Source organism: Gobio gobio, assembly GCF_949357685.1.
Source record: "Gobio gobio genome assembly, chromosome: 6".
In the NCBI taxonomy this organism is placed as follows: Eukaryota; Metazoa; Chordata; class Actinopteri; order Cypriniformes; family Gobionidae; genus Gobio; species Gobio gobio.
Window position 1 is genome coordinate 54,019,908 of NC_137102.1, and position 27,495 is coordinate 54,047,402.

At 40.7% G+C, this 27,495-nt stretch overlaps 1 protein-coding gene across 1 annotated transcript in view; it reads right to left on the reverse strand.

The window, feature by feature from the left end:
- The window catches only part of cntnap2b (contactin associated protein 2b), a gene marked incomplete at its 5' end in the record, with an annotated part of 82,569 nt that extends 55,074 nt beyond the window's left edge, over positions 1-27,495 (reverse strand). The window contains one exon of the mRNA XM_079818634.1: positions 27,417-27,495. Within this exon, the coding sequence (XP_079674760.1) occupies positions 27,417-27,495 (79 nt within the window). The remainder of the gene's footprint in view (positions 1-27,416) is intronic.

Here is a 27,495-nt window from a genome sequence, read left to right on the forward strand (position 1 = left end):
AGTAAACACTCCTATGGGTTGTATTTCATTAATTAAAATGAAAGTGTCCTGTTGTCGATAGGGGCGCAACTTTAGTAAACACTCCTATGGGTCATATTTCATGAATTAAAATGAAAGTGTCCTGTTGTCGATAGGGGCGCAACTTTAGTAAACACTCCTATGGGTTGTATTTCATGAATTAAAATGAAAGTGTCCTGTTGTTGATAGGGGCGCAACTTTAGTAAACGCTCCTATGGGTCTTATTTCATGAATTAAAATGAAAGCGGCCTGTTGTCGATAGAGGCGCAACTTTAGTAAACGCTCCTATGGGTCTTATTTCATGAATTAAAATGAAAGCGCCCTGTTGTCGATAGGGGCGCAACTTTAGTAAACGCTCCTATGGGTCATATTTCATGAATTAAAATGAAAGTGTCCTGTTGTCGATAGGGGCGCAACTTTAGTAAACGCTCCTATGGGTCTTATTTCATGAATTAAAATGAAAGCGCCCTGTTGTCGATAGGGGCGCAACTTTAGTAAACGCTCCTATGGGTCATATTTCACGAATTAAAATGAAAGTGTCCTGTTGTCGATAGGGGCACAACTTTAGTAAACGCTCCTATGGGTTGTATTTCATGAATTAAAATGAAAGTGTCCTTTTGTCGATAGGGGCGCAACTTTAGTAAACGCTCCTATGGGTCGTATTTCATGAATTAAAATGAAAGTGTCCTGTTGTCGATAGGGGCGCAACTTTAGTAAACGCTCCTATGGGTCATATATCACGAATTAAAATGAAAGTGTCCTGTTGTCGATAGGGGCGCAACTTTAGTAAACGCTCCTATGGGTTGTATTTCATGAATTAAAATGAAAGTGTCCTTTTGTCGATAGGGGCGCAACTTTAGTAAACGCTCCTATGGGTCGTATTTCATGAATTAAAATGAAAGTGTCCTGTTGTCGATAGGGGCGCAACTTTAGTAAACGCTCCTATGGGTCGTATTTCATGAATTAAATTGAAAGTGTCCTGTTGTTGATGGGGTCGCAACTTTAGTAAACATTCTTATGGGTCGTATTTCATGAATTAAAATTAAATTGTCCTGTTGTCGATAGAGACGCAACTTTAGTAATTCGCTCCTATGGGTCGTATTTCATGAATTAAAATGAAAGCGTCCTGTTGTCGATAGGGGCGCAACTTTAGTAAACGCTCCTATGGGTCTTATTTCATGAATTAAAATGAAAATGTCCTGTTGTCGATAGGGGCACAACTTTAGTAAACGTTCTTATGGGTCGTATTTCATTAATAAAATGAAAGTGTCCTGTTGTCGATAGGGGCGCAACTTTAGTAAACGCTCCTATGGGTTGTATTTCATGAATTAAAATGAAAGTGTCCTGTTGTCGATAGAGGCGCAACTTTAGTAAACACTCCTATGGGTCGTATTTCATTAATTAAAATGAAAGTGTCCTGTTGTTGATAGGGGCGCAACTTTAGTAAACGCTCCTATGGGTCGTATTTCAGGGAAGTGACAAACGACCTATCTAGGCGTATTGGTTGGAGGACATGTTGAACTAGGCACAACAAATAAGTGACTTTAAATACACACATGGATGTCTACATGGAGAAAGCTTCATGAACAAAATCCAAGTAAAACATTTCAATGAATCATCAGGCAGCAGATGGATTCCACATACAGATATGAGGGATTTTTTCCCGCTGTGAGAGGATGTGCCGATGCTGTTATGACATTGATGCATTTTCCCTGACATGTTCTACATCTCCTGAACCCTTCAGAGACCCCGTAAATGTCAGCAAGCACATTTGCAGTGTTGACCTTCAACCAGACGTGATGAGGTCGAGCCCTCAAAGATGGCTATTTCCCATCATACGGAAATATGCTTACTAATTTGATCAGCATGAGACACATTGTACACTGTGCTCATGTCAGTAAGCACCCAGAGCAGAAAGGTTATGGAGTCATATCCATCTCGAAAACATAATTTTGCCATTAATAATGTTTTATCAAAAGCTAATGTACTGGTTACCAAGTGAACAACAACAGTGCCAAACATGTGATGTGTGAAGGTAAAATCAATAGAATATGAATAGTGAATAGACTATTTTTTATTCTGCATAATTTCCAATCAAGCCATAATATATTAAAGTTATATAAAAATGTGAAAATATTTACATAAAACACTAACTATGAAATTAGCCTTTCTGTAAAAAAATTACTGTAAATTTACAGCAATTTACTGGCAATTTTGGTTGCCAGTAAGACTGTAAATTTACAAGGGTAGAGTAAATCATTAATTACAATTGTACTGTAAAAATACAGCACACTACTGAATACATACTGCAAAATGAACCCCTTTTTACAGTTGTTACTGTAAAATTACAGTAGAAAAAATGTATGTACACTGTAAAAAATGTACAGTACAATTTACAGGAATTTACTGGCAAACAATCCTGTAAAAATATTGTTCATTTCTATCAAATTGATTTTAGAATAATACCGCAAAGCAATTTACAGTAAATTGTTGTATGTGAAATGCACAATTTGAAATTATTTTTTTTTAAAATGAACAAACTTTTAACTCAAATAATATATATAGAATCAAGCCATGATTTTACTTGTGCAAGCTTTACTTTGAAATATCTACAAGTAAATAATATGGTTTGATTCTATATATATTTTTTGAGTTAAAAGTTTGTTATATAAAAAAAACTGCAAATTACTGTATTTCACATACAACAATGAACTGTAAATTGCTTTGCAGTTTTATTCTATAATCAATTTTACAGCAATTAACAATATTTTTTACAGGATTTTTTTGTACAGTACATTTTTACAGCGTACATACATTATTTCTACTGTAATTTTAAAGTAACAACTGTAAAAAAAAAAAGGGGGGGGGGTTAATTTTGCAGTATTTATTCAGTAGTGTGCTGTAATTTTACAGTACAACTGTAATTAATGATTTACAGCACGCTTAAATTAACAGTCTTACTAGCAACCAAAATTGCCAGTAAGTTGCTGTAAATTTACAGTAAATTTTTTACAGTGAAGATAAAGGGGTAAGACTTTATTTCAATGGTCCCATGTAGACATTCTACTACTGTAACTACAAGTAACTTTGCAACTATGTGTCAACCAGTATACGCCAAACTGACATCAAAGAACTAGTGGCGATGAAAGCAAAGACTTTATACACTGAACAAAATTATAAACGCAACGCTTTTGTTTTTGCCCCCATTTTTCATGGGCTGAACTCAAAGATCTAAGACTTTTTCTATGTACACAAAAGGCCTATTTCTCTCAAATATTGTTCACAAATCTGTCTAAATCTGTGTTAGTGAGCACTTCTCCTTTCCCGAGATAATCCATCCACCTCACAGGTGTGGCATATCAAGATGCTGATTAGACAGCATGATTATTGCACAGGTGTGCCTTAGGCTGGCCACAATAAAAGGCCACTCTAAAATGTGCAGTTTTATCACACAGCACAATGCCACAGATGTCGCAGGTTTTGTGTATTGTAGCAATAATCATGCTGTCTAATCAGCTTTCAGATTTATAAGCGTCTTCTTTGTGTGCCCTCAGGTCTTTTGCTTTTGCTTTGGCTGTTTGCTTGCTTTGCCTCTTTCGTTTTACTTTAAGTGTGCTGGTTTACAAAGCTGAACAGCCAATCAGAGTGATCTCTTGTCTTGACAGCCTGACCAACGCTCACTAAATGCTTGACGATGCTCGACAGCCAACCGTCGGATTGGTGTGCCTTGGTCTTTAGAGTATTAAACTGCCTGCTTAAGATCTGCTAACACTTTATTTTCCCCCAGACTACTGACTATAAGTAACTTTGCAACTATTCAAGTTAACCCTTTAACTCTCACCCCTAGAAGGAAAGCCAATGAAAAAAATATTTTTCTTAAAATTCTTATTATTGAACAAAATGACCTCAGGCTGTTTGTGTCAAAATTTAGAAGAGATAAAAATCTACCGTACGGTTGAGATGTCAGTTTATGGTAAACTTTTATTTACATTTACAGTAGTTTATGAGCTTTTTTGAATAATAAACATACCTGTAACAATGTTAGTACAGTATACATATTTGTATTATATATACACAGATTAGGCATAACATTATGACATTATTGTGTTGGCCCCTCTTTTGCTGCCAAAACAGCCCTTACCCATCGGGGCATGGACTCCACTAGACTCCTGAAGGAGTGCTGTGGTATCTGGCACCAATATGTTAGCAGCAGATCCTTTCAGTCCTGTAATTTGCGAGGTGGGGACTCCATGGATCGGACTTGTTTGTTCAGCACATCCCACAGATGCTCGATTGGATTGAGATCTGGGGAATTTGGAGGCCAAGTCAACACCCCAAACTCATTGTTGTGCTCCTCAAACCATTCCTGAAACATTTTTGCTTTGTGGCAGGGCACATTATCCTGCTGAAAGAGGCCACAGCCACCAGGGAATACCGTTTCCATGAACGTGGTCTGCAGCAATGCTTAGGTAGGTGGTACGTGTCAAATTAACATCCACATGGATGACAGAACCCAAGGTTTCCCAGTTGAACATTGCCCAAAGCATCACACTGCCTCTGCCGCTTGCCTTCTTCCCCAGGTAAGCCACGCACCTGGCCATCCACGTGATGTAAAAGAGAACGTGATTCATCAGAGCAGGCCACCTTCTTCCATTGCTCCGAGGTCCAGTTCTGACGCTCACATGCCCACTGTTGGTGCTTTCGGCAGTGGACAGGGATCAGCATGGGCATCCTGGCTGGTCTGCGGCTATGCAGTCTATACGCAACAATGCGATGCACTGTGTATTCTGACACCTTTCCATAAGAGACAACATTAACTGTCTTGACTCTTGAGCAATTTGAGCTACAGTAGCTTGTCTGTTTGATCGGACCACACAGGCCAGCCTTCGCTCCCCATGTGCATCAATGAGCCTTGGCCACCCATGACCCTGTCGCTGGTTCACCACTGTTCCTTCCTTGGAGCACTTTTGATAGATACTGACCACTGCAGACCGGGAACACCCCACAAGAGCTGCAGTTTTGGAGATGCTCTGTCGTCTAGCCATCACAATGTGGCCCTTGTCAAACTCGCTCAAATCCTTATGCTTGCATATGTGTTTCTAACACATCAACTTTGAGGACAAAATGTTCACTTGCTGCCTAATATATCCCACCCACTAACAGGTGCCGTGATGAAGAGATAATCAGTGTTATTCACTTCACCTGTCAATGTTATGCCTGATCAGTGTATGTGTGAGTAACATTATTGAAATCGTATTTTAAAATCTGCCGTATATTTATGTTTAGACTCCACCCCACCAACTACACATTATGGTATGAGAGTTAGATGACATGTAGTTGCAAAGTTATAAAGTGTAACCAATCAAGCAGTTGATAATTTCATTCCAAAAAATAAATGTTTAAAATTTAATCTTTACCACAGAATGTTTTCAAACACAATACCTCATTTGAGATTTGGAAGAAATGACACTGTTGGAAATGTTAATGAAATAAAAAAAAATTCAACCATTACAGAATTCTCTTCATGCTGGCATGACGCATTGTGCCTTCATTGTGCTTGGCCCCAATAATTGCTGCTTGCAGCTATATGGTAGATTTATTTTTGTCTTTGTATTGAGATAGGACAGTACAGAGAAATTACAAGAAGTGAAGTGGGAGAGACAGAGAAACGGGATAGGGTCGGTCGAAGTGTTACCATGCATCATTTCGGAGCACTTCTTACGAGGCTATCGGCTCCAACAAAGAAACACCCTTCCACGTACACCTAAACACTTCAGTGCAGTGATCGTGAACTCCTTTGAGCTCTAGAATTAGAGCGAGAGGGCGATTGCTCCGAGGATATTCTTTGATCGAACACCAGAGTGCTCATATATTGATCATGATCCTCTCCTGGGATAAACCTTTCATTTACTCAGAGAGCCTCTGAATCTCATGGATTCAATGCTGATCTCTCTCTTCAGCCTCAGGTGCTGTTTAATATGACTCAGATTACTAATATCAGCTCCATAGCAGGTAAATGAGAAATTACAAAATTACAGCCAATGAGACATTTTAGAGAACTTTGGAAAACATATACACACACACACACACACACACACACACACACACACACACACACACACACACACACACACACACACACACACACACACACACACACACACACACACACACACACACACACACACACACACACACACACACGCATACATATACACTATACTGCCAAAAGTATTGGGATGCCTGCCTTTACATGCACATTAACTTATCTGTCGGGTTTAATATGGAGTTGGCCCACCCTTTGCAGCTATAACAGCTTCAACTCTTCTGGGAAGGCTTTCCACAAGGTTTAGGAGTGTGTTTATGGGAATGTTAGACGAGAAGGCCTGGCTCGCATTCTCTGCTCTAATTTATCCCAAAGGTGTTCTATTGGGTTGAGCTCCAAACTCGCTCATCCATGTCTTTATGGACCTTGCTTTGTGCACTGGTGCGCAGTCATGTTGGAACAGGAAGGGGCAATCCCCAAACTATTCCCACAAAGTTGGGAGCATGAAATTGTCCAAAATGTCTTGGTATGCTGAAGCATTAAGAGTTCCTTTCGCTGGAACTAAGGGGCCAAGCCCAACCCCTGAAAAACAACCCCACACCATAATACCCCCTCCAACAAACTTTACACTTGGCACAATGCAGTCAGGCAAGTACTGTTCTCCTGGCAACTGCCAAACCCAGACTCGTCCATCGGATTGCCAGACAGAGAAGCGTGATTGGTCACTCTAGAGAACACGTCTCCACTGCTCAAGAGTCCAGTGGTGGCGTGCTTTACATCCCTGCATCCGATGCTTTGCATTGCACTTGGTGATGTAAGGCTTGGATGAGCTGCTCGGCCATGGAAACCCATTCCATGAAGCTCTCTACACACTGTTCTTGAGCTAATCTTAAGGCCACACGAAGTTTGGAGGTCTGTAGTCATTGACTCTGTAGAAAGTTGGCGACTTCTGCGCGCTGTGCGCCTCAGCATGCGCTGACCCCGCTCTGTGATTTTACATGGCCTACCACTTCGTAGCTGAGTTGCTGTTGTTCCTAATTGCCTCCACTTTGGGACGTAGAATATTTAGTAGTGAGGAAATTTCACAAATGGACTTATTGCACAGGTGGCAACCTATCACGAGTTCACGGAGCTCCTGAGAGCGACCCATTCTTTCACAAATGTTTGTAGAAGCGTCTGCATGTCTAGTGCTTGATTTTATACACCTTTGGCCATGGAAGTGATTGGAACACCTGAATTAAATGATTTGGAGGGGTGTCCCAATACTTTTGGCAATATAGTGTATATATATTAGGGCCGTCAGATGATTAATCGTGATTAATCGCATCCAAGTTTGTGTTCACATTATATGTGTTTGTATTGTGTATAATTACTATACAAATACACACACATGTATATATTTAAGAAATATTTGCATGCATATACTGTATATATATTTATTATATATTCAGTATATACATTATATACTGTAATATACCTTTATATTATATATAAATATAAATATTTTATATATAAATATAAAAAAATTATCCTAAATATATACATGCATATGTGTATTAAGATATATTTTTTACTGAATTTTTCATCAAATAAATGCAGCCTTGGTGAGCATCAGAGACTTCCTTAAAAAAATTAAAAAAATAATAATAATTATATTTATTTATATATATATATATATATATATATATATATATATATATATATATATATATATATATATATATATATATATATATGTGTGTGTGTGTGTGTGTGTGTGTGTGTGTGTGTGTGTGTGTATATGTGTGTGTGTGTGTGTGTGTGTTTATTGTGTGTTTACTCTTTTGTTTTGTTTTAAGCTTTATAATGAGAGTGACGTGTTGAGTCATTTTTTAAGTCCATATAAGTGCATGTATCCATCATATAACTGCTCCACACGGCATGGATATTTTTCTTACAGAAACGCGCCACTTCACTTCAGAAGGCCTTTATTAACCCCCCGGGGCTGTGTGGAGCAGTTATATGATGGATACATGCACATTTTTGGACTTCAAAAACTGCCATTATAAAGCTTGAAAGAGCCAGGACTTTTTTAATATAACTCTGATTGTATTCATCAGAAAGAAGAATGTCATATTATACACCTAGGATGACTTGAGGGTGAGTAAAACATGGGGTAATTTTCATTTTTTGGGTGAACTAACCCTTTAGGCACAGTTGGTCAATAAAGAATATTTATCGCTGCAGTACATTTTTCTCATTTCAATTTCGATTTTATGAGATCAAAACGAAAAAGGTGGGTTGCCTTATTTGAGTTCTTTCGTGAAGAAGTTCTTTTTGAAGCGCAGCAGAGCGTTTTACATTCTTGACTCAGCAGTGTACACTTCACTTCTCTCTTACTCAAAAGAAAAATAGCATGCCTTTAGTGCATCAACACTGTCTTGCATATGCCCTTTTCATTTGTCTAAGGCTTTTTGTTCAGAAAACCAACTGAATGCTTTCAATGAAATAGTATAATATGCAATTAGACACTGTTACACCGAAGCCAGAGTGCTGAGGGACAAAGAAAAGCTTTACACATGCAATCCAGTCAATACTGATGGCAGCCAGTCATGGTCAAAAGCTTTCAGGCCATCAACCTGTGAGAGGATTGACTAACTTAAAGATGATGATCAGAAGATGTGACGTCACGTCTGACAAATAAACGCCAGACTTCCAAAACTCTCTTGTTTACAGCCACCTATTGAATTGAGTTGTAAGCAGTTTCATGAAAATAATGCAAAGTCACATGTAAAGACCCCGATATACTGACAGCAAATTTCTTTTTCGTTTTTCGTTTAGGGGTAAAAAGAAGTTTGAAATACCTTTGCAGCAGTATACTGTGAGCGAACATCCCAAAGTCACCTACGCTGCTAAGAGAGACGTTTAAATGAATATGTAAATATGTGCTCCGCTTGTCTGGCTATCACCAGACCAAGCTCAATTTAAGATTGAACACTGGTCTGGGGAGTCTGCTAGGTATTTTCTACTGCACAAGAGGCGTGATAAACAAGCATCATTCAAATGACTGTACGCGATTGGATAGTCATTCAACCAATCAGACCACAAGAGGCGTGATCAACGGGCAATGACCCATCGCTTCTCTATCCGTCATTATGTTAAAACCGCCAATAGCGTGCCAGGTGGATAAGCCAGTCTGTGACTGGTTCCCGCAAAAGTGTGACAGAAGCAGTAGAAATTAATGTACAGGTTTCCAGACTGAGTTGCAGATCAGGCTGGGTTTACCCAGTCTAGTGCTGAGAAAATTACAAAATAAACATGGAAAGGAAAACAGCAGTTAAGAAAGCATCTGATCATAGTGATGTGGGTGCAATAGATTGCTTTAAACCTTTACAGTAATAAGCATGAAAAAACTTCAAATTAGCTTTCAAATTAAAATACACTTCAATTTCGACTATAAAGCAGCTCTCCAGTGTTTATGCTTTCACTCGTGGACGTCTGACCTCGCAAACCGAACAGAGGAAATGAACAGGGGAAGATTTCCACGTCAAAGAGGGCGGAGCCTTAGAGTGCACATTCATATTACATAATCATATCCTATTACATATTCTGGAAAGTTCGCTTTGGCAAGTTGTTTCAAACTCCTGAAACAAACTTTTTCGCTTTGGTTTGATTTTTACATAAAAAGTTTGTATCTTGCAAATTCTGACTTTTTTGCTTAGTTTATATTACACAGTTATGACTTTATAGCTCACAATTCTGACTTTTTCCTCAAAATTGTGACATACAAATTCGCAATTGCGAGTTATTAAGTCCAATCCTGAGGGAAAAATACAATTTCTCAGCATTGCGAGTTTATAGCTCTCAATTCTGACTTTACAACTAACAGTTCTGACTTTTTTCTCGCAATTATGACTATATCTCACAATTCTGACAAAAAAGTCTGAATTGCGTGATGTAAACTTGAAATTGCAAGAAAAAAAAGGCAGAATTGTGAATTTCTATGGCGGAAACAAGCTTCCATAAGAGCCATCAAACAGAGTTGCTGAAAATTATCTCTTGAACTATCTAGTTTTGAAAAGTACCACTCACCCCTCTATGATCCACCACAGAAAAACATTTCCCAGCAGTCTGTTCCACTCTCTGAGATCTGTCCTTATTCTGCCTCTCAGCTCATTACACACAGCTCTAAAACAACAGGTTTAAATTGACTTTGAGTCTGCTGAGTCGAGGTTGTGTCAAAAATAACCCTTGTGTCCTCTAAAAAAAGATAATGATATTTTCAGGCTCCTGTTCTAGGTAGTGATACACACTCCTTCTCAGTTTGAGCGTGAAGACTATCCTCATTGTGAAGACTATTACATCTTTTTTCTGTGTGTTTGGGGAAGACATGAAAAAGCTAAGAATGCTGGGTAATGAAATCAGTCCATGCTGTTCACAGCCATGAAATTGACTTCTTCTAGGGTTAGTGACCCTTTTCCAAAACCAAGTGAGCTGCCTACCAGACAGTGTAAAGTTGATTACCACAAAATGTAATTTACACTTTAAAAAGAGAGAGCGAGAAAAAGAAAACAAACTAGGAGCTGAAATTCAGGAATATTTCGTTTCTGACACGCACTGTATGCAGTAGACCAATCACAACAGACTGGGCAATCTGACCAATCGGAACAGAGTAGACTCGCAGAAAGGAGGGGATTAGAGAGACTGAATCTTTGAACAAACAGTTTTTCGACTTAAGTGATGTGCAATGTATGTTAGGGAAAAATAGTGTTTTTGACCTTGGACGCATGTAAACCTATAGTAGGAGAACACCAGAACAAAATAAGGAACCTCGAAAATAGCATAATAGAGGCACTTTAACATTTAATTTAGGGCCAAAGGTGCTGAAAAAACACCACAATCTACTAAAAATGAACTTTACCCAATATTTCTGTGTCCCATGTATTTTTATATTATGTCATTATCTTGGTGTGACGAGCAGGACGAGCGAGAGCCATGAGAGAGCGATGCGAGGCCAGTGAGCAATTGGATGATGACCGCCAACTGCGTGTCACACCGGTCTCGGATCTCTCAAGGAGGAGCTTGGATGCATAATGGAGGAGTGACGACAGTGAAGGATGAGAGAGGACCAGGGGCCCGTTCTTCGTACGTCGCTAACTCAGTTAGCTGGATTTGATTGTTGACGATTTGACATGATCTCGGATTGTTTGGTTCTTCGAAGCTCATCCTGGGCTTGCTGTCATAGTAACAGGTCCGTAAGCTTAAACCTGCTCATGAGCAGGCTTATTTCATGTAAACAGGATTAGATTGCATCTTGAGGTGATACTTAAAATCTGTCCCAGCCACTGCTACTTTATTACAAGAGTTCATTACTGAACCAGGGGCAATAATAATAATTTTAAATAATAATAATAATAATATAAAAATGTTATATTGTAGGCTATATGTATATGAGAATGTATATAATATTATAATGTTGTTTATAATAATATAGACACAGCCACTTGATTGAGCGATTTATTTGTGATGGAATAATTACTTTATAATTTTATTGGAGGTTTACACACATGTTGTACAGTTACTCTGAGCCGTGCATTAATTTAAGTGATGACAGATATTATGGGATGGCTTGATGCAGCGCAAGAGATGCAGAGAATTTGACCCTTAAGAAACTTTAATACTGTCACGTTACAAATCTGCTCCAAATTGAATTAAAAATGAAATTACAACATTTAAATAAAAATGTAAAGGGTGTACAAATACTGTATAAAATCGTGAATATAAATAATTGGTAATCATGTTAAAAAAAACATTTATCATTTATCTATCATAACTTTTATGTTGGTTTGGTGGTTTGGCTGTTTCCTTATAAAGGTCCAGAAATTCGTGGGGTTTTTATTGTATAATTTGTCAAGTTTTTTTGCCAGGTGGCTTTTTTAATTATATGATGTCATTACGTTGCTGTCTTGACGCCAACCTATCGCTGCATTGCTGATCGTGGTTTCGAGTATCGATGCATCTGCCCTCTTCAGGGAACACAAAAACGCGCTGTGATCTGTGATCATTTAATCCAGATATTTTAATCCAATCCGCAAATTCGTCTGAAGAACCAAATTAGCCAGAGATCAGTTATCACGATTAAAAGATCTGGGATCTGTCAAATCATCTTAGATGTATTAAGCGAGGTACGAAGAACGGGCCCCTGGCCTGCATTTTTTGTATTTTATTAACGTTTTGTTATATGTGTGCAGTCGTCCGTCCGTTATTTATTTATTAAAGTCTTGTTTGAATGTTCGCCGGTTCCTGCCTCCTTCTTCCCATAACAACAAACCTCATTACATTGGTGCAGAAACCCGGGAGGAAGGAGAGAGATGCTGTCAGAGAGCCCTCGCTGCTGAGGGGGATCACGGTGCTGAGGAGGTCTGGCAGCGTGGAAGAAAGAAGACCGCAAGGGTCTGCCCGAGGCGGTAGTGCTGGAGCGAGTGAAGACCTGGTGGGACGGAGAGCTCGCTGCCGTGCCCCTGGGTCAAGGTGGGGTGGCTGCCGTCCTAGAGGGAGCGGAGGAGTCGCCGGCATTCGCCGTGGGCCGGAGCCTGCTACCATCCGCCATGACGGGGAGGAGCAGGGAGCGGGGGACTCGCTGCTGGCTGCCCTCAACAGGAGGAGCCACTGCCGGCCACCAGGGGGCGGAGGAGGATCAAGCTGTCCACCGAGCATCCAGTACTATCGCATGGCACCGGAAGGAAGAGCCTCTGGGCTGGCTGAGGACCAAGCGGCAGTGTGTCAGGGAACAATACCAGGATTTTATTAGATTTTTTCCACTCTCCCATCTCTCGTCTCTGTCGCTCCTCATGGTTCCGGCTCCTTTTCTCTTGTTTGTCCTTACCCCCAGGTGCTGCGGCCGCCGAGACTGGCCCCGAGGGGGGAGTAGAGTGCAGTCTCGTGGGTACCCCCCGGCCTGCGAGGGGTGATGGGGGTATGTGACGAGCAGGACGAGCAAGAGCCGTGAGAGAGCGAAGCGAGGCCAGTGAGCAATTGGATGATGAGCGCCAGTTGCGCGTCACACCGTTCTCGGATCTCTCAGGGAGGAGCTCAGATGCATAAAAGGAGGAGCGATGACAGTGAAGGATGAGAGAGGACCAGGCCTGGATTTTACGTTGTATTTTATTTACGTTTTGACATGTGTGCGCAGCAGTCGTCCGTGAGGGGCTGCCGCTTTTACTCTCAGCTTGTTTATATATTTATTAAAGTCTTGTTTGAGTGTTGGCCGGTTCCCGCCTCCTTCTTCCCATAACAACAAACCTTATTACATTGGTGCCGAAACCCAGGAGGAAGGAGAGACATGCTGTCAGAGAGCCCTCGCTGCAGAGGGGGATCACGGTGCTGAGGAGGTCTCGCACCGCAGAAGAAAGAAGACTGCGAGGGGCTGCCTGAGACGGTGGTGCTGGAGTGAGTGAAGACCTGGTGGGACGGAGAGCTCGCTGCCGTGCCCCTGGGTCGAGGTGGGGTGGCTGCCGTCCTAGAGGGAGCGGAGGAGTCGCCGTGTTCGTCGTGGGCCAGAGCCTACTACCATCCGCCATGACTCGGTGCCGACCGCCAGGGGGCGGAGGAGGATCAAGCCGTCCACCGAGTGTCCAGCACTATCGCATGGCACCACAATGAAGAGCTCTGGGCTGGCTGAGGACCAAGCAGCAGTGTGTCAGGGAACCAGACCAGGATTTTATTTTATTTTTTCCTCTCTCCCCTCTCTCGTCTCTGTCGCTCCTCATGCTTCCGGCTCCTTTTCTCTTGTTTGTCCTTACCCCCAAGTGCTGAAGCCGCCGAGACTGGCCCCGAGGGGGGAGTACCCCCCAGTCTCGTGGGTACCCCCCGGCCTGCGAGGGGTGATGATGGTATGTGACGAGAGAGCCGTGAGAGAGCGACGTGAGGCCAGTGAGTAATTGGATGATGAGCGCCAGCTGCACGTCAAACCGGTCTCGGATCTCTCACAGAGGAGCTTGGACACATAAAAGGAGGAGCGACAAGGAGCGACAATTATATGTATCAATAATTCAGGTTCTTGAATCTGTATTTTCACTTAATTATATATTTATGCACATGAGAAAGCAAAGCAGGTTGTCTAAATACACTAAGTTTGGAGATATTTTTATTTAGCAAGGATGCATTAAATTGATTAAAAGTGAAAGTAAAGACATTTATGATGTTACAAAAGATTTATATTTCATATAAATGCTGTTTTTTAAAAACTATTTATACATAAAAGAATCCTGAAAACAATGTATCATGGTTTCTTCAAAAATATGAATATTGACAATAATAATAAAAAAAATCTTGAGCAGCAAATCATCCTATTAGCATGATTTCTGAAGGATCATGTGACACTGAAGACTGGAGTAATGATGCTGAAAATTCAGCTTTGATCACAGGAATAAATTGCATTTTAAAAATATTAAAATTTAGATCAAATAAACTGAGCATAAGAGGCTTCTTTCAAAAAAAAAAATATTATCTACCCCAAACTTTTGAACAGTAGTGCAAGTATAAACTTGCATTTCACTGGGCAACCATAGACCTGCTTCTATGAGTCGCGAACAAGAGTGAAGCGAACCACATGAGAGATTGAAACTGATACCACAGATTCTCCTTCCGTTCCAGTCTGGCACAGGTTCCAATATAGAGAGACAAGGCAGCTCACCAGGTTATGGAGCAAATACGTGTTCTCCAATATTTAAGCAGCAGAGAGCGAATAAGACAGGAAAAACTTAAAAACATATTGGTCCCACTGAAATAGTAAGACAGTTACCTCAGGCAAATATTTTGTTCTTTATCAGCATTTGTACATCCTTCACAGTGTGTAGTGAACAAACAGTCCATTAGTCTGCCAGACAAACATCTCTCTCACTGAGCCAGCAATGTAGTCAATGCCCAAACAACGAGTCTCACAAAGCCAGACTTTTGAATATCGGCATAAATCTGGCCAAGAACCACCCACTTAGACTGGAAGGGGCTGTCTGAATGACATGCTTTAGGAGCGGGTGAATCTGAAATCGATGATACCACAATATTACAGCAGCCTGCACCACGGTGTGAGCTCAATCAAGATGCTGTACTGAGAATACTGAAGAAATCCGTGGATAAAATGTGTGTGGTCAGAATTTCTGTGCATTCAAAAGTAATAAGTAACTAGAAATCGACAATTTCAACTTTGATGATAATTTGTCAAACTTAAAAACGGACGGACGGACGGGCAGAAAGATAGATAGATACAGATGGATAGATAAGAGAATAGATTGATCGACAGTCAGAGAGACAGACAGATAGCAACAGATAGATAGATAGATAGATAGATAGATAGATAGATAGATAGATAGATAGATAGATAGATAGATAGATAGATAGATAGATAGATAGATAGATAGATAGATAGATAGATAGATAGATAGATAGATAGATAGATAGATAGATAGATAGATAGATAGATAGATAGATAGATAGATAGATAGATAGATAGATAGATAGAGACAGACAGACAGACAGATAGCGAGAGATAGACAGCGGCAGACAGACAGATAGTGACAGACAGATAGTGACAGATACATAGCGGCAGACAAACAGACAGATAGCGAGAGATAGACAGCGGCAGACAGACAGATAGTGACAGACAGATAGTGACAGATACATAGCGGCAGACAAACAGACAGATAGCGACAGATAGACAGATAGTGACAAATAGACAGACAGACAGATAGATAGCGACAGACAGACAGTGACAGATAGACAGCGACAGATAGACAGACAGATAGTGACAGACAGATAGCGACAGATAGACAGACAGATAGATAGCGACAGAGAGACAGACAGATAGATAGCGACAGACAGATAGCGACAGATAGACAGACAGATAGATAGCGACAGAGAGACAGACAGATAGATAGATAGCGACAGACAGACAGACAGTGACAGACAGATAGCGACAGATAGACAGACAGATAGATAGTGACAGATAGACAGACAGTGACAGACACACAGACATATAGCGGCAGAAAGACAGACAGACAGATAGTGAAAGATAGACAGACAGACAGATAGATAGCGACAGATAGACAAAGACAGCGACAGATAGCGAAAGATAGACAGACAGACAGATAGCGACAGACAGATAGAGACAGACCGATAGATAGCGACAGATAGACAGACAGACAGACAGATAGACAGACAGCGACAGACAGATAGCGACAGACCGACAGAAAGCGACAGACAGACAGACAGATAGCGGCAGACAGATAACGACAGATAGACAGCGTCAGACAGACAGACAAAGAGACAGACAGACAGACAGACAGATAGATAGACAGAGACAGACAGATAGCGATAGACAGACAGATAGCGACAGATAAACAAACAGACAGACAGATAGACAGACAGCGACAGACAGATAGTGACAGACCGACAGAAAGCAACAGATAGACAGACAGACAGATAGCGGCAGACAGATAACGAAAGATAGACAGCGTCAGACAGACAGACAAAGAGACAGACAGACAGATAGCGACAGACAGATAGCGACAGATAAACAGACAGACAGATAGCGACAGATAAACAGACAGACAGACAGATAGATAGACAGCGACAGACAGAAAGCGACAGACAGCAACAGACCGACAGACAGACAGATAGACAGACAGATAGCGACAGATAGACAGACAGACAGACAGATAGACAGACAGATAGCGACAGACAGATAACGACAGATAGACAGCGTCAGACAGACAAAGCGACAGTCAGACAGATAGCGACAGACAGACAGATAGCAATAGACAGATAACGACAGATAGGCAGCGTCAGACAGACAAAGCGACAGTCAGACAGATAGTGACAGACAGACAGCAACAGACAGACAGACAGACAGACAGATAGCAACAGACAGACAGACAGATAGCGACAGATAGACAGACAGCGACAGACAGACAGACAAACAGACAGACAGATAGCCACAGATAGACAGACAGCATCAGACAGACAAACAGACAGACAGATAGCAACAGATAGACAGACAGCGTCAGACAGACATAGCGACAGACAGACAGCGACAGATAGACAGACAGACAGCGACAGACAGACAGATAGCAACAGATAGACAGACAGAGCGACAGACAGATAGCAACAGGCAGACAGATAGCGACAGATAGACAGATAGCGACAGACAGACAGATAGACAAATAGCAACAGATAGACAGACAGACAGATAGACAAATAGCAACAGATAGACAGATAGAGAAATAGCAATAGATAGACAGACAGACAGATAGCGACAGATAGACAGATAGTGACAAATAGACAGACAGACAGATAGATAGCGACAGACAGACAGTGACAGATAGACAGCGACAGATAGACAGACAGATAGTGACAGACAGATAGCGACAGATAGACAGACAGATAGATAGCGACAGAGAGACAGACAGATAGATAGCGACAGACAGATAGCGACAGATAGACAGACAGATAGATAGCGACAGAGAGACAGACAGATAGATAGATAGCGACAGACAGACAGACAGTGACAGACAGATAGCGACAGATAGACAGACAGATAGATAGTGACAGATAGACAGACAGTGACAGACACACAGACATATAGCGGCAGAAAGACAGACAGACAGATAGTGAAAGATAGACAGACAGACAGATAGATAGCGACAGATAGACAAAGACAGCGACAGATAGCGAAAGATAGACAGACAGACAGATAGCGACAGACAGATAGAGACAGACCGATAGATAGCGACAGATAGACAGACAGACAGACAGATAGACAGACAGCGACAGACAGATAGCGACAGACCGACAGAAAGCGACAGACAGACAGACAGATAGCGGCAGACAGATAACGACAGATAGACAGCGTCAGACAGACAGACAAAGAGACAGACAGACAGACAGATAGATAGACAGAGACAGACAGATAGCGATAGACAGACAGATAGCGACAGATAAACAAACAGACAGACAGATAGACAGACAGCGACAGACAGATAGTGACAGACCGACAGAAAGCAACAGATAGACAGACAGACAGATAGCGGCAGACAGATAACGAAAGATAGACAGCGTCAGACAGACAGACAAAGAGACAGACAGACAGATAGCGACAGACAGATAGCGACAGATAAACAGACAGACAGATAGCGACAGATAAACAGACAGACAGACAGATAGATAGACAGCGACAGACAGAAAGCGACAGACAGCAACAGACCGACAGACAGACAGATAGACAGACAGATAGCGACAGATAGACAGACAGACAGACAGATAGACAGACAGATAGCGACAGACAGATAACGACAGATAGACAGCGTCAGACAGACAAAGCGACAGTCAGACAGATAGCGACAGACAGACAGATAGCAATAGACAGATAACGACAGATAGGCAGCGTCAGACAGACAAAGCGACAGTCAGACAGATAGTGACAGACAGACAGCAACAGACAGACAGACAGACAGACAGATAGCAACAGACAGACAGACAGATAGCGACAGATAGACAGACAGCGACAGACAGACAGACAAACAGACAGACAGATAGCCACAGATAGACAGACAGCATCAGACAGACAAACAGACAGACAGATAGCAACAGATAGACAGACAGCGTCAGACAGACATAGCGACAGACAGACAGCGACAGATAGACAGACAGACAGCGACAGACAGACAGATAGCAACAGATAGACAGACAGAGCGACAGACAGATAGCAACAGGCAGACAGATAGCGACAGATAGACAGATAGCGACAGACAGACAGATAGACAAATAGCAACAGATAGACAGACAGACAGATAGACAAATAGCAACAGATAGACAGATAGAGAAATAGCAATAGATAGACAGACAGACAGATAGCGACAGATAGACAGATAGCGACAGACAGACAGACAGACAGATAGTGATAGACAAACAGATAGATAGATAGATAGATAGATAGATAGATAGATAGATAGATAGATAGATAGATAGATAGATAGATAGATAGATAGATAGATAGATAGATAGATAGATAGATAGATAGATAGATAGATAGATAGATAGATAGATAGATAGATAGATAGATAGATAGATAGACAGAGGTTGATTACAAACATTCTTCAAAATATCTTCTTTTGTGTATTGTGTCATACAGGGTTGGAAAACTTGAGGGTAAGTGATGACAACATTTAAAATTTTCGGGTGAACTATGACTTAAAATCATGGTCGCTGCAGCTCTCAGATCACATATGGAGCAGGTTTGACGTCATGATGTTTGATTAAAAGATATTTGACAACATCCAACCTCCACTGTGCTTCTGCCTTTCACAGAAAACAGTAACAGACTAACGGTTTGAAACAACATTATCACTTCCTCATTCTGCTCATCGCCTCAAAAAAATGCAAGAAAGTGGCAAAAGTAGAGAGTTTACAGTTTATCAGCCAATTGTAAAGTGCATAATTCCTGACTGCTTTTAAAGCCACTCGGCACAAGTTTTCAGCAACTGAACACAATTTCAGTAACTTATATCTTTAATATTTCATGGTTAACTCTGCCACAGTCTCGCGGAGACTTTTGCAAACCTTGCCAAACTTGTTGTTCCTCTAGCGCTCTGTTGCAGCCGGTCACCTTGCAAACTCAACTTTCCATCTCAGAGGACAGATCAAAAGCTTGGGATTTTGAAAAGCTCTCAACATTTTTCATTTTTGTAAGCAGTATCAGACAGTCTGTAGGCAGCCTGTGGATGTGCTAGAATACTGCAGTGTGCATACTGCATACTCTATTCGCGTTTGGAGTGAACGCAGCATTATATGTCAAAAGATCAAGGGAATTGTGATTTCTCCGTTCATGACCCCTTTAAGTGAAAAATATCATACATATACAGAAAGTGTTTTTCAAGATTCTAAATAAAATAAAATAATATATTTTCATTTTAGTATTAAACGCCTCTCAATGTGGCTTGTAATTTATGGTCATAAAACAAGCCTTTTTTCCCCCAGTGCAGCGCAAACAATTTGAGTCAACACTTTCCCTGGAATGATAATCCCATTGAAACTCCATAAAGTGAGTATTAAGACACTAAAGGCTGTTTTACTCAAGGCTGAATCCTGCTCATGTGAGCCAGCATCTGCTCTGAGTCAACATGTTTAATTACCTTTGTGGTGTAAGATGTCAATTATGAAGCTACAGTCAACAGCCACATCTTGAATTAATGAGTTGACAGGTCATCGCAATTGGCCTTTGTTTGCCTCCTCTAGCTCTCCAAACCACATCTGTTCATGGGGGATTGTTCATAAATTGGGATTTGATTGAAAACATGAGCTCTCAAAGCCCGGATGGGGAGGAGGGCCTGCCGGAAGGCTTTGTGTCGTTCACGTCTCCCTGGGTGAATCTGTGATTCAGATTCATGGAGCATGTTGGGACTGTGGGTGATAATACAGGGGGTGTAAATGAACGCGTTATACCTAGAGGCATATTGGGGGGGAATCTCACAAAATCATGCCCATGTCACATTTACTCCCAAAATTAAAAAGAAAAAAACGAATATTTTGCATAAAGAAACTTAACAGGGCCATTAACAGTGTTTTTGTTGCATAATTTCTGACAATTAAGCACATAATTCTCATTTCTATAATGAGTTTTAATTTAGAATTTTTTTAATCGCTTGCTAGATTCTCTCTACTGCTTTTTCCATATTCTTTACTGTATTGCCATAGAAAAATTACAGTAATACAATTGTTTTATTTAAATCAGCATAAAAAGTAGCAAAATGCTACCACAATGAATAAATACTTTTTTTAATTTTTATTATATATAAATGGAAATGTGTGTGTGTGTGTGTGTGTGGCCTGTTAAACCCTACATTATGGGGACAAATATCCAAAATCCTTGTCCTTGAGGGGACATTTTTGGTCCCAATAAGGAAAACAGCTAATAAATCATCCTACGTGATGTTTTTTGAAAATGTAAATGGGTAGGGTAGGTGTAGGGGGATATAATATACAGTTTGTGCAGTATACAAATAATTATTTCTATGGAAAGTCCCCATAAAACATAAAAAAACACATGTTTGTGTTTGTGAGTGCCTGGCAAACCTGACGTTGTGTGGAATGTCCCCACAGTAAATTAGTAATATCAACCAAGACATTTTTTGGTCCCCATAAGGAAAACAGCTTATAAATCATCCTAAGTGAATTTTCTTGAAAATGTAAATGGGTCGGGTAGGTGTAGGGGGATATAATATTCAGTTTGTACAGTATAAAAATAAATTATTTCAATGGAAAGTCCACATAAAACATAAAAAAACACAACATGTTTGTGTGTGTGCCTGGTAAACCCGACGTTGTGTGGAATGTCCCCACAGTAAATTAGTAACAACCAGGACATGTTTTGGTTGCCATGAGAAAAACAGCTTATAAATCAGACTAAATTATGTTTTTTGAAAATGTAAAAATGCAGAAGGTTTTCTGTGAGGGTATCATATAGGATATCTGTAAAGAAGACAACACATCTATGCATATTTATGTCGTTTTAAACACTTCTGCTGCCTTAGTAACCGCTCTACAGCTCCCACGATGAACCCTTGACTAAATGTCCACCTTGTTTATGAAGGACCAGCTAACCAAACTAACCGGCAACCTTCCCAACCCCTGGAGGTGTGACAATACAGCTACGGAGCGTGAAGTGCTTAGGAAGCGTGTGCTTTTTACCCTCATTGCTTGGAGCGCACCGAGGCTTTTGTTCACTCGTGTCCATCTCCGGTGGACAAAGGGAGGTGCCTGGTGAATGGGGGAGGGGTGAGATGACAGGGGGCGGCACGCGCTACGACAAATCAAGATGGCAGGTGCCCGAATCTAAATGAGCTTCCTCATTAGCATCACAAAACACTGATCTAGAGGCGCTGCAACAACCATTACAAGAGCTGAATCTGATCATATTCATCTCTGTTTGTATTGCAGAGCAGAATTAGGCTATTTCATAAATGTTTTATTGCCACAGTCAGAACAGAATAAGGAGAAAATATATCAGAAACAGCCATGTTTTAACTGCAAATATAACTGAGGCATGTCGTTCCAAACCTGTATGACTTTCTTTCTACTGTGGAACATAAAAATTGGTCAATTCAATGAATGGGGTCCAAAATCGTTTGGCCATATTAGAGCCACAATATGGATTTTTGCCTCAACAACTCATCTTCTAATACATTGTTTGATGTCTAAATGCCCGCTACAAATTTGCAGATGCGATTTTGGCAAACCTATATGATCATTACAAATCACACAGTATGACATGGATCTAATAAACTAGGGAATGACATGTATGTTGACTTACGATGATGACACCTATTGAATCGAAGTCTATGATGCAAGTTAGTACAGAAGAATAAAACGTCATCAGCACACACTAGTAGTAAACAAATAGAGCAAGACGAATCGCACTTTGTCAACTGGAAGTGAAAAGAGGAGAATATGGTCATTGCTATAACTTGGCGTGCCAATTTTGCAAATGGAGCTTGAGGTAAGTAGTTTTAAGTTTTAGCACCACGTTGATCAATACGCCATTTCATGATGCATTTTTATTGGTTAATCAGTAGAGAGGTAGGTCATATTAGATGATCATGTTACATTCCTGACACGGTCATAAAATTATCGCAGGCTACCTTTGGTCTCAAGGCCGTCTTTGAACCTCTCTCACTGTACGATGTAGGACCAACGATTAAGAGCCACAACCACAGAAATCGTCATCTTTCAATGGGACAGCCCAAAATCGTACAATGTGTACCGGGCATTAATTGATTTCCATGTTCAAAAGTTTTACATTCGGCTTCTGTAAGTAGTCTATAAGTAGCCTGACGTCGTCATACTCAGATTCTAGTCAGAATATGAGTCTGATGCTGCTCCATTGGGCTGTGATTATGAGGCGTGTTTCAACCATAGACTGTAAAAAAAATATGGACGTAGTGTCCGTGACGTCACCCATAGGATTCTGAAGAGCAGTTTTGAAGCTTAAAGTAGGGTCTAGCTGGCCGTTGTCATCTTGGCAGCGTGTCATCGCACGTCACTCCCGGATAACAGAAAATGGGCAAAGAGGCGGGATGTGGGTGGAGCTGAGGTGACGCAATGACTAACAGACAGCAGATAAATGGCTATCCACCTGTCACTCAAAGTGGCCACGCCCTTAATTAGGCAGAACTTTAAGGCTTAATGCTGCGTTCACACCAAACACGAATAGAGCATCAAAATCGTGTCTAGTTTGACGCGTGAACATTTTGAATTCATTCGCGCGTCCGCAGCGAATTGAACGCGCATAGAAATCGAGCGTTTGAAGCGAATTATTAAACATTAATAACCACACAAATGTGGTCCAGGCAACTCCTACATTATCTTCACTGCATGTATATTTAAATATCCTTAAAAAATAAATTCATGAAACTTCTCTTTGCCCTCAGTCAAAACGATTTGGCAGACAACAAATTATAGATTCATGACACCAAAGATCGGCCGTTAGATATACACAAGATGCACCACTACAGGACATCAGAGCCAGCGGCAAACGTCAGAAGGACTAGCCGAGGAAAGGCTGCTCTCGCCGGAGTTTATGAGCGCTGAGTGCCCGGTGATCGCCTGGATCTCACAACTCCAAAAACACAAGATCATTTTTTTTTAAATAGGCGCTCTCTTTATAAATAAACCACAGATTTGAGCTTTCAACAACTACATTCTCACCTGAAAAAGTCTTAAAACTACATTTTGTGACACAATAGTAGTATTTTTAAATTATTCAGGGTTTCTCATCACATCACTTTACCACGTGACCGCAGCAAGCAGGCTCCTGATTGGTTAACGCGGCGCGAATTGATGCCAAAGTTAAAATTTTTCAACTCGGGATGCACAAAAGCACCACTCGCGTGTAACGTGCGTATCGCGCAAGACGCTCAATTCGCGTCCAATTCACGCGAACTGGACGCGCGAATGAGGCGGATTCGCGTCCTTCGCGCCGTGCGAAAAGCGCCTTCCGCGCAGCGGGACCTCCAAACGCACGTCAACACGCTTTTCCATTGACTTAACATTGAAATCACTCACGCCAGACGCTCTATTCGCGTTTGGTGTGAACGCAGCATTATATAATGTAAACGAATGAGTTGAAAAATTCACCCCCCTCACAGTTGTCAAAATTAGCCGTATAGACCAAAACCACAATTTGTATTGTACAACATGTTTTTTTTCTGTTATAAAGTTGGCCATTTTAACATGGGGCTCAATGAGATTCTGCTCCCTCCTGGAGCCTGTCCCTAGCGGCCAGTCGATGAATTGCAGTTTAATTCACTTCTGTATTGGCTTCAAGAGAAACTGCGGGAGGTTGCCGCTTAGTTTCAACCAAGTCTGCAGCACTCCTCTCAGAAACTGAAGCCTCCACGCCTCGATCGCCCCCTGATGGTTGGTCCCAGTATAGCTCCTAACCCCCACCCCTCCATGTATTAGAATGGACGCGAGACACACTAAACAATTAAATTACACTTCAAATAACTGTTTCCTAAAGATGGTTTCTGTCATTTTAGGCCGTTTTTATCACAATGATTTCATTTCAAGTGTTCGTTTTTTTAAATAAGTTTAGTTTTAGTTCGTTATTTGATGCTATAAAAATGGGGGGTGTGACGTCATGATTGACAGCTGAGATTGACGGCTTCTCTGAGTGAAGTTGTCACTGAGACACCAACTGACTTTTTTCAGGATTTTTGGGAGGAGATTGGAGCTTTAGGTTTAATTTCTACATTTCCATAACTGTTTATTTCACAGCATCATAATGAATTGTTCTACATCTGTGAGAATGTGGGGGGGCTTTTGATAATCGTGCCTCTACTTCCTGCTCTCTACTGCGCAACTCCGGTCCCGAGATCATACTGCGCAGACTCGGTCCCAAGATGTCAGCGCCGTGTGCGGGCCTACAAAAGCTTCAACTCTGGTCAGCGGAAGTCAATGAAGTCGCTTCATTCATATTTTTTTACGGTCTAGGGTTTCAACCGAACCAGGAAAGAAAATGCCTCTGCACTCAATTGGATAGACCTACAACCAATCAGAGCAACGGAGCGACGCTTAGTTGTCAACAGAACTCAATTGCACGCACGCTGGAAGAAGTTGAAGAAGAAGATGAGTGTAAACGATCTTTGCTGGTGTTGTAAAAAGAATTTAAGGATACACGGAGTACTTACCAACACGATCATAATTTTTGATAGAAATAGTAAGGTGAGCGCATATAAGAACAAATTCTTTGTTTAGTAAACGTATTTAACCCAAGCGCTCTTTGGTGATGTGGATGATTACGTTACTGTTGATCATCTGTCCATCATCGTATAAAGCCCGCCCTGACAATTTGATTGGTCCGAACAGCTCTGGTTCAAGCATAGTTGCTCCACAACGGATCAAGGGTGCGTCTCAATCAGCTCCCTAGTTCAGTAGACAGGACAATTATTAGGGAGTTAGCCTATTGACTTAAGACCTTCTGTGCCCTGACTACTGAAATAGGGAGCTTCCCTACCCCAAATGTTGTGGGCTGGGCTAAGTTTAGCTGGCATCCAGACTAGTCTATAAGTGTGTGATCACTATAATTTGCCACGGTGGTTTATACATTTTTTTGACCAATGGAGATGCTGATTTGATTGTAAAATGCCTCAATGGCATTATATTGGACCACAATGTTGTTTAAAATATCTTATTTCGTTTTCTGAAGTTGAAAGAAAGTCAAATGGATTGGGAACAACATGATGGGAGTAAATAAATTTTTATATTAGACATATTAGACTTTATACAACTTGCAATCAAGAATAAAAAATGACCATATAGAGCCACAAGTATGGGGAAAGGCTTGCCTAAAAATCAAAATATAAATTTTTATTGCAGGCTGTCTTTGGTCACAAGATCAGTTTTAGGAGCCACAACCACAGAAATTGCCACGATTGGTCATCTTTTATCTGGGGCAGCCCAAAATCGTACAATGTGTACTGGGTACAATTGATTTCCATGTGCAAAAATGGAATTAATTCATTTCATTAATGAAAAAAATGTGTTATTCCATCACACTGTTTTTACTAAACTGTAAAATAACATTGATTATTGGAGTATGTTAATATTACTTAACACTATTTCAGCTTTTCTACTTCAAAATGTTCATGTTTAATGTGTTAGTGTGCCATTTCTTTGTAATATTTATTGAAATTCATAATTTCTGAATGCAAACTATTTCAAAGTACACATTTCCCCCCCGGAGCCTTACAATGCCTGCGGATAAATCTGGTATAATCTGAATTTATTTAAGGAATTTACATTTGACATAATAATCCGAGATGAATGAACTAACAGTAAACTAATCCACCGTAGGTGGCACACGACACGTGCTGCTCCACATTTTCTCCTGGAGCATCTCAGGTTTCTGTGATGCAGTTTTGTGTTTTAGTTGTCCAACATCTATAATTCCCTCAATCACCCTTATTTCTTTCTTTGTTTTGTGTATATACTATATTAAAGGACGCCAACATGTCCACATACAGCATCTCTTTTAAGTATTAATTATTAATGTGTTACCCCACGCGGAAAATGAGGCTACATGTTATTGCTGCAGAACAATTTCTTCAGACAGCTTTGACCTGTATTCTCCATTAGTTTATGCCACTGATCTATAATAGCCAGAGGAAAATGACTACATACAGGGTTAGGAGAAAGACATTAGTTAACTTCAGTAGCACAGTGTAAAAACTGCCAGTTAACCTAACAAATGTGCTTCATAAATCTGAACTAATAATATTTAATATGCCTGAATAGTCATTTAAAGGGCCAAATTAATTAGTTATAAATAAATCCTTATGGTTCAACTTTGCCTTTTTTTACAGTGATGCAATCATGATGCATTCAAAAAGATACATGTGCTCTTATCTATTTTTTTTATCAAAAAACTTTTTGAGAGCTGCCTACTACACCAACTGAGCACCATATTTCATAATCATAAACAAAGCTTATGAAACACCCACATAGACATAGACACACAACTGAACGGTAAAACGCTGATATTCCCAAGATGCTCCCATGCAACCAGAAGAGCATTAATGCATGAAATCTCATTCGACCATATGGCATGTATAGCCTTAATAAAACCTCTGAGGTCTTTTTTCATTAATAAACATGTGTGTGTGTGATGTAAATTGTATTATTTAATTCTATTTCAACCAGCCTTTTAAAAGTGCAACCTAATAAAGTGTTGATGCTGAATAGATGAAGAGTCACATGCTGACGCATAATAAGATCATTGAACACACACATACACACACACACATTAATGTAGGCTACTTACGTGCTCCTGCGCTGAGCTTCACACAAACACTCCATATCCACAATATCAGCGGCACCTCCAGTCCGACAATCCGTCGCAT